The following is an 8,917-nucleotide window of genomic DNA, read 5'->3' on the forward strand; positions in this document are numbered from 1 at the left end:
TATTATATCACATGTTTATTTCTGTTTTTTTTAGAATGTGAATTAACATATATATTTTATTCTGTTAACATTCTATTAAAATATTTCACAGATAAAAAAAATTGGCTAGATATGATTATAGATATAATAAACTAATAGAAGATAATAGCGTGTATATATTACAGCACAGTAGAATAAATTAAAAAAAAATTACACAAATTTTATCTTTTCTATCTTTCTCTTGTTACTATCCAAAATTTAATATATTCCATGACATCACATTCACAAGTCTAAATTTAGTCTACAAATCAAATCATGTATTACTTTTTTTTTTGTGTCTGACTAATCATGTATTACTTTGTTCTATTAGATATACATTAAAAAATTTTAAATTTAAATTTTTTTATCAAAGAATATGTAGTTATTAATGTTAGGAAAGAAAGATTAGAATTATTTCTCATAATCTTAAAACATAGATATGTAAAATCAGGACACAACTATTCTAGGTTAGTGTACATCTCCACAATGCTATAATATTTATAGTAGATAGAAATTTTTTTTGGTGACTATAGTAAATAGAAATTCTGAAACTTAATAAATTGATAATAGTCTAAAAGATAGATAGCAAAATGTGATATGCAACCTTTTATTTATAATGTTTGATGGAGAAATTTTGGATAATATCTCATCAAATTTCATGTTGATCTCATATAAATATGGTTGTGCATTGTGAGCCCATAAAGAGGACATTGTGGTCCAATCTAATGCCCAGTTGAAAAATTAATACATAATAATTGATGTTAATAAATTTAAAAATATCTAAATTAATTAGTAAAAAGAATTTTTTTTCAATAAAATTGAATTTCAACTAACATTTAAAACTATTATGTATCTAAAAGAAGAAAATAAAATTAAATTAAATGAAAAATCTAAAAATTTAAAGATTTTTTAATTAGAATATAAAATATTTATCATCCTAACTAATTTAATGTTTATTATTGTTAAACATATGTAAAAATTAAAATGATAAATTAATAGAAATGCTAGTTTCACGTTTAACCAAAAACCAAAAAAAAAAGAAAAAAAATAATAGTGGCATATCCCAAATTCAATAGCAATGTTAGGGGCCAGCAATTTTTGTGATTGTTAGCAATCAACTAGCATGATTTGATGGTGTGAGATTGGTGTGAGATTTCATCCAAAGCTCACCTTTCTCTACTGGTTACATGCTGATAAAATTGTTGTCCCTAAACTTTTCCCAAATTCATTGCATTAAACTTCCAAACACAAACACGCTTAGTTTGCATCAAACGTACTCTTACATGTGTTGCACCTCTTTTTCCATCACAAAAAAAAACGTACTCTTACATGTGTTTTGTAATTTAGTGCAGATACTCTAATCTGGATCTTACTTTCTGCCCTTTCACACATAGCTTCAGTTACTTACGTTAGATCAAAACTTTTGGCAAGGGGTTAGGCAACATGCATGAAAATTAAGGAACTTACAAGTATACACCAAAACTCAAATGCTGCCGTGATAAGAAGAAGAAAGCGTCAAAAATAAATAAATAAATAAAGACAACTAAAAGCGGGGTAAAGCATACTACTTGCCGCCTTGTATTATTGCTTTAGTTTTTATGAGATGGACCAAGAAAAATGTGAGCCAATGCATATGATTTCATCAACCTTAAATCATATATATAACTGAACCACCTCTATTCTGGGTCTCGTATATGTCAATAATGAGGGAAGTGAGAGGTGGTAGTTGGAAATACAGTGGTGCTAGTGTAAGAAGTTCTGCCGCAGTGGCAGTTGTGGTGCTGTTATGGTGGCATGGAGTGGCACAAGTGAAGTCACAAAGGATTCCAGCTCTGTTTATTTTTGGAGATTCGTTGGTTGAAGTTGGCAACAATAACTTCCTCAGGACTCTTTTAAGGGCTAATTTCTATCCCTACGGCATTGACTATTCCAAGGGTCCCACTGGACGTTTCTCTAATGGCAGATCCTTAATTGACTTCCTTGGTAATAATTAAAATTAGAATGTTAGTAGAGTCAGAAAGTAAGAGCTTAATCATTTTTTAACAAATTGTTTTTGCAGCGAATCTGTTGGGTGTTCCTTCTCCTCCACCCTTTGCAGATCCTACCACAACTGGTCGTGCAATAATTAATGGAGTCAATTTTGCATCAGCTAACGGTGGCATTCTTGAAGAGTCAGGCAGACACTATGTCTGTAATTTAATTATTTACAAAGTTAACTGTTATAACCATTTTGAGCCCTTAATTTTATTTGGTAATGCAGGGTGAGAGGTATAGCCTAAGCCAGCAAGTGCTGAACTTTCAGACCACATTAAATCAGCTTAGAACAATGATGGATGCAGACACATTAAGACGGTATTTAGCGAAGTCTATTGTAATTGTAGTCACTGGAAACAATGACTATATCAATAACTACCTCCTTCCTGGCTTATATGGTTCTAGCTCTAATTACACTACTCAACAGTTTGGTAATCTTCTCGTTAATTCCCATATTCAAAATATGCTGGTAATTATTTCATTATAACATTGTTGTATTAATTAATTAGTTGTGTATTTAAAGAATTATTTCAACTATTGCTTTAATAATGTGTGGACATGTTCTGCATTATAGGCTTTATATAGCTTAGGACTAAGGAAGTTCTTCTTAGCGGGAGTTGGACCACTTGGTTGCACTCCTAACCAACGAGCTCGCGGTTTAGCCCCATCCGGAAGGTGCTTAGACATTGTTAATCAAATGGTTGGAACCTTCAACCAAGGGCTAAGATCAATGGTGGATCAGTTGAATAGAAACCGTCCTGATTCCATGTTTGTGTATGGTAACACTTACGGCATCTTTGGGGACATGTTAAATAACCCTGCAGCTTATTGTAAGCTACACTTTAATATCTTTGTCAAACTATTTCATTGATGGTGATGAAGTCAAACTAATCGGGTGATTGGAATGTTCATTTTTGCAGCATTTAGTGTCATTGACAGAGCTTGTTGTGGACTTGGAATGTATCAAGGCCAAATAACATGTCTCCCTCTTCTAGCTCCATGTGTGTCAAGAAATCAGTATTTGTATTGGGATGCCTTCAATCCATCACAATCTGCAGTGTATGTCTATGCTTGGAGAGTTGTGAATGGTCCTGTTAATGATGCTTATCCTATTAATTTGCAACAAATGGCTCAACTTTAGTTTCTCTGCACAACTACTCCCTAACTTTGTTATTATCTATGAAAAATAAACAAATGTACCGTTATTTAAGTAAATGATATATTTTATAGTACTGATGTTTATAAATTATTCTTAAGCTTTTATTATTTTCCAATTTTATATGGAATATTCTAGGAATAAGAATGAATAAATGAGTATTCTAATAAGAATATTTGATGTCATAGAATAATAATTTTAAAATTAGAAAAATGTTCTACTGGTAAAAATGTTTTAGAACGTAAGACTTAGATAGAGAAATATATTAAAAATATTTCAAAGATTATATTTTAAATTTCTTTGTTATATTATATAAACACTTAGAAAAGTTTTTTTTGTCACCGCACACAGGAGTAATACCATTGTACTCCAACATGAAAGATTAAATCTTTTTAATTTCAGAGCAAATGCCATATGAATTACATGACAGCTCATTGAGATATCTATCCAATTAAATCAAAATACTCAGTATATTACCTTTTGTAATTGAATAAACCTTGATGCAATCTTTGTAATTATTTATGATTTTATATTTCTTGGATTAAACATTTGTTTTTGGCATCATAAAGTGAAAAAGGGCCCAAGTAGGCCCGAATTAGGTAGACAAAATGAGGTAATAAGTTCATGTTCGGACCATATGGTTGACCAAACGAAAAAAAGAGAGAAACCCTCAGAAGAAATGAGAACGGCGAATTTGAAATACCTGTGTAGGAGAGTGTTGCCTGGGTGGACTTGGAAGGTAGAAGGAAGCGGTTATCGGCTTTATTCGAAGGCAAGCTCTGCCTCTTCTGCTACGACAGATGACCGCGGCGAAGGTGAGGATGCTGCCCCCACTTCGGGGATCTGCAGGCCCCTATCGGAGATACTGAAGGAGCTTAATAAGAAAGTCCCTGACTCTCTCGTCAAAACCCGTGTCGAGCACGACGGATTCGCCATCCGATACATTCCCTGGTGCGTCTCTCTGTCTCTCTCTAGCTCTCTCTGTATCTCTCTAGCTCATATGCATAGCTGATATGTATTCTTCTTGTATTTTGCAGGCACACTGTCAACCGCATTTTAAACTTACACGCTCCTGGTACTTACGTATCTATCTATTTTCCTTTTTGCTTTTGAGTTTCTCTAAGATTTTCTAATTTTTCATTTGTGGTAGAGTGGTCCGGTGAAGTTCGGAACATCTCATACTCTGCCAACGCCAAATCTGTCTCTGTTGTCTACCGCGTTACCCTCTATGGCACTGATGCTGAGGTACCAACTTCATCATGCATCCAAGCATATTAGCCGCTATTAGATTATGTTACCATTTGTATGTAATCTTCACTGCTACTCAATTCATCGCTATCACTATGTTACTTTTTTTTTAATGTGCAAGTGCAATTAAAGACTCAATTGGCCTTGGAGTTAACAAACTAGGTTATGAATTAGGAAAACTAATAAATTATCTTAATAATGCCACTCCTTCTACAAATTCATACAAACATACAATGCAAAACATTCATGTGAGAAGTGACATTATAAGAAATGGGAGTACTTATTATTTTCCTATGAATTGCTCTGTGTTTGGACCTAAATTGTGTTATGAAAAGGAGGCGGCCATCTGAAAAGACAATTTTTTTGGTCTTCTGCCGAAATTATTTTCTATTGGGAGTAATGAGAAATTTAGTAATTTTTTATTAAAAAAGTGCTGAAAATTATATTATAAAATTGCTTGTCCCAAAAGATTAAGTTAATATAAGAAGTATATATCTGTGAAAAACTGAGACAAAGCTTGTAAGACCATTTTCAATTACTGAATGAAATCCTCCTTTATTAAATGATATCTGATGAATGCTTCTAAATATTGTCACCACTTCATTCAAGTATAGTTACCATGATTTCTCCGGTTTGTTGTAATCTACTCTTAGAACCTATGGTTATAATGTTATATGCTATGGTGATCTTATTTTGATTTTTTTTTCCTTCTTCAATCTTGGTCTCTATAGATATTTAGAGAATCAACTGGTACTGCTTCAATAGATGACACAAGTTATGGAGATCCTGTACAGAAGGCAGAAGCAATGGCTTTTCGCAGAGCTTGTGCACGCTTTGGCCTAGGGCTCCACCTTTATCACGAAGATGTATCATGATTAACTGCTTCTGCCATTCAGGTTCAGCGTCTTTCTAATTACCATTTTGTTATATTTATATGCGACTGGATATATAAATCGGTTTGTGCTATAAAGAAGCATTTTGTCACTTAATGACCTACTAAGTTGGTCTTCAGGTATGTTAGGGTTTTTCTTTTGATGTATTCTATTTCTCTTTCTCTGCATAGTGCATAGAATCTGCAGCGGGGAGAATTAATATCCTGCTTGAAGTCTGATGTAAAACTTTACAATAGTTTATTAATGGATGACATGCTGTACTATGCCATAGCAAAAAATCACTAAATTCGTCAGGATGTCATATGTTTTCACTATCACAATAACAAAAATAAGACTCAGTAGAGGAAGACAGGTAATTGAGTTAGGCTTTTGTTGATCATGGTAACTCTAATTTACCTAAGAAAAACTGCTTTCTAGATTGTGTTTGGTAGAAAAATGTGGTAACTATTATTATTATTATTATTATTATTATTATTATTATTATTATCCATTTTTCATTTTATACACGAGCGTTCCTATAAAAAATTTAAGAAAAAAAAAATCAAATTAATTTTTAAAGAATTTTAGATTGGATACTTTAATTTTTGACAAATTTTTATTTTTTAGAAGCCTTTGAAAATCATTTCTGTCACGCAAATTGATTTTTTTTAGCGTGTTTTTTAGAATATAATTGTATTATGATAAAATTTGTGGGTAACTTATGCATCTAATATACATATAAAAATTTGATTGGAAATAATAGAGATTAATTTGTCTGACAAAAGTAATTTTCTAAGATTTCTAAAAAATAAAAAATTTGGAAACCAAACATCTAATTTAAAATTCTCTTGATAATTTAAAAAATTTTAAATATATTTAATTTATTTTTTATACTTCCTTTAGTATTTTTTTATATAGTATTTTTAATAGTACTCCATTTTAGTATGTTATAATTTTTTTAATATTATAATAAAAATTAATATTTATTTATGAAATTAAAAATAACATAACAATTGACTACTTTTTAATTATTTTTTAATAAAAATTAATATTTATTTATTAAATTAAAAATAATATATAAAATAATATATTTTAATATTTTTTAAGTACTCTCAGTAATTTTATTTTTATTATTGTTTTAGGTTCTAATTTTTTAATTAATTTTTTATTTAATTTATCATTTCTAATAGAAACAATAATACATATTATAAAAAATTAGAATAATAAACAATGCACAAGAATTACAACGATAAATTTTACAATATCAAATAAAAAAATATTCTATAATTATTTTAATACTCTTAGTATTTTTTGTTAAGTATTATTTTGGATGATAAAATTTGATTATTTATAACTCTATTGTTATATGATCAATTTTTATTTATTTTATCTTTTTTAATAAAATTAATAATTCATATTATAATAAAATTATAATAAAAAAATTAATAAAAAATATAAAATAAAAATATAAAAAATATTAAAGATGATAAAAAAATCATAAAAAATTTATTAAAACTAATAATAATTAACAATAAACCTAAACGCCCCGTTAAGTTTAAGTAAATGCAGAAACTACAAGTCTACAATTTTGGGTGGAGCCAAAATTTAATTGCACAGTAAATTGCCACATGCCCACATTAGTATTGACTATTGAGTTATAAGGAAGCAATAGGTAATTCTTAAGCCTGTGGGCTGTAATTTTTAAGCCAAGCCCATTCTTAGAATATCAATAAAGTATGAGGTAAGGTATTGAAACTACCCAACACCTAAAGCCTAACAATAAGAACAAAAACAAAGAGATCCTACAAAGGACAAACAGGCCATGGGAACTAAAATTTCAGCATGCTTATCGTGAAGCCAATCGGAGCTCTGATTGGATGGCAAAGAAGGAATGTAGAATGACGGTGGGATTCCACTTCATAGAACAACTGCCAGAAGTTATTTTTCCAATCCTTAGTTATGATGTAATGGGGGCTAGTGTACCCCGATTAGTGAAGAGTCCTTAGTTTTTTTCTTTTGGGCCTAGGCGTCGGCAAAAAACCTAAAAAAATAAATAAAATAAAAAAACCCAAATTGATTTGTTTTAATAATTAGTTTATTAGTCTGTTTAAATAAGTGCCGTAAGTTGTAATCTCATTATAATCTCATGTGTATATGCAGTAATTTATTGGTCAACATCAAACTTTTAAATAAAATTCTGATGTATGACGGATTAGTCATTAACAAATTAGAGGTACTGTAAATAATAATAATAATAATAAAGAAGAGGAAGAAAATAAAAAGATTGAAACTGATAACACGTAGAAAGAGCTCTGCAGATGGAATTGGGGGGTTGGTGGTAGTGTTTCTTATAATGCAAGTTTAACCAAGCCGAAGGTGCTTCGAACACAATCCAATTCAAACCAAAATTGGAAGAATTGTGGGATGGAATACCAAAGATGGGTTGGGTTGCAGTGTCCTTAAATGTGGGTCTGAGCCTCGGAGGGGACCAATTGTCCACTATTCCACTATTGGACACTATTTAAATATTTAGCTTATACAACATAACCGTGTGGCATGCAAAGAGCTCAGCTGCTAGATAAATTTCCCCTATCATTCATTGTAACTTGTAAGGCCTTATTGATTCCAACGACTCTCTCTCTCTTAACATAATTTCAAGAAAAATTTGGTAAACAGTAATGAAATCAAAAGATATTTTGTCAAGCAAAATGAGTACAATTATAGTTGTGACGTGAGCTTAAATGGACCTTCATATATCAGAAAAAGTTGTTATTCCATCTGATGAGTGATAACTATCCGACGACCATAAATATGGTTTAATTATTTACAAGTATTTCTTCATTGGAGATTGAATAACGAAGACGATTACAAATTAATGGATTCTTATGATTAAGTATGAAGTATAAAAAATTCATTAATAATTGTACAGAAAAATGTTATACGACTAACAAAATTTATTAATTTTTTTTATCAATATTTATCTAACTCCAAACATTAAAGATTAAATTTTAAAACTTAAACTCTAACCTCTAATAATATGAAAATAAAGTATTATCTGCCTATCTATACTAATAAAAGTATGTGTTTAAATTTGCAATTAGAAACTCCAGGGCTCTATCACCAATTGATAGTTTGATTTGCTCATGCACTTCCAAGAGCACCATGATTCCATGAAGAAGGTGCGGGGAGTTATTGAGGAATATGACTTTGTACCTACTGTATTAGTGCATGTATGTTCTTCTATTTATTTATTTATTTTTCTTTTTATTTATGCTCAAAATCGTAGCCATTAGTTGTTTATCAATTGGATTACTAAATGTTGAGATTAGGTCATGGCTCAAAATGTGGAGTTTTGTTTGTATTCACTATCTTAGTTATTTGAATTGGACAGGACATATTATTACTGGATTACTGAATTGATTGATCTAATTATAATTAAATAAGAAGAATGCTAGAGGTCATTATAATTTATTGTTTTGAGCTATTAATTAGTCATTAATATTTAAAAGTATAAAATAAAGTAATTGTTAGATTATTAGATTAAAAGAACTATACTAAAAATATTGAGTTGATAATTAAGTAATAATTA

At 30.1% G+C, this 8,917-nt stretch overlaps 2 protein-coding genes across 2 annotated transcripts; both read left to right on the forward strand.

Annotated features, from left to right (window-relative positions):
• The first annotated feature begins 1,688 nt into the window (after window positions 1–1,688).
• LOC112789483 (GDSL esterase/lipase At1g71250) lies at window positions 1,689–3,266 on the forward strand. The gene is made up of 5 exons (XM_025831403.3): window positions 1,689–2,001; window positions 2,078–2,205; window positions 2,279–2,521; window positions 2,627–2,882; window positions 2,973–3,266. The coding sequence occupies exons 1-5, from the start codon at window positions 1,713–1,715 to the stop codon at window positions 3,191–3,193; spliced, it is 1,137 nt and encodes a 378-aa protein (XP_025687188.1). The 5' UTR covers window positions 1,689–1,712; the 3' UTR covers window positions 3,194–3,266.
• A 505-nt stretch (window positions 3,267–3,771) lies between these two features.
• Window positions 3,772–5,695, forward strand: LOC112789485 (DNA repair RAD52-like protein 1, mitochondrial). Its single transcript, XM_025831405.2, has 4 exons — window positions 3,772–4,159; window positions 4,246–4,283; window positions 4,359–4,453; window positions 5,188–5,695. Exons 1-4 carry the CDS (start codon window positions 3,846–3,848, stop codon window positions 5,329–5,331), a joined length of 591 nt encoding a protein of 196 aa, XP_025687190.1. The 5' UTR covers window positions 3,772–3,845; the 3' UTR covers window positions 5,332–5,695.
• Window positions 5,696–8,917: the final 3,222 nt, after the last annotated feature.

The sequence above is a fragment of the Arachis hypogaea genome, chromosome 3, assembly GCF_003086295.3.
Source record: "Arachis hypogaea cultivar Tifrunner chromosome 3, arahy.Tifrunner.gnm2.J5K5, whole genome shotgun sequence".
NCBI classification, from domain to species: Eukaryota; Viridiplantae; Streptophyta; class Magnoliopsida; order Fabales; family Fabaceae; genus Arachis; species Arachis hypogaea.

Excerpts from the sequence above, each read along its gene's own strand:
- LOC112789483 (XM_025831403.3), top strand. The coding sequence starts at position 1,713 with ATGTCAATAATGAGGGAAGTGAGAGGTGGTAGTTGGAAATACAGTGGT. Across the intron at positions 2,206-2,278 it reads AAGAGTCAGGCAGACACTAT|GGTGAGAGGTATAGCCTAAG; the intron begins GTCTGTAATTTA and ends TTGGTAATGCAG. Across the intron at positions 2,883-2,972 it reads AAATAACCCTGCAGCTTATT|CATTTAGTGTCATTGACAGA; the intron begins GTAAGCTACACT and ends TCATTTTTGCAG.
- LOC112789485 (XM_025831405.2), top strand. The coding sequence starts at position 3,846 with ATGGTTGACCAAACGAAAAAAAGAGAGAAACCCTCAGAAGAAATGAGA. Across the intron at positions 4,284-4,358 it reads TTTAAACTTACACGCTCCTG|AGTGGTCCGGTGAAGTTCGG; the intron begins GTACTTACGTAT and ends CATTTGTGGTAG. Across the intron at positions 4,454-5,187 it reads TCTATGGCACTGATGCTGAG|ATATTTAGAGAATCAACTGG; the intron begins GTACCAACTTCA and ends TGGTCTCTATAG.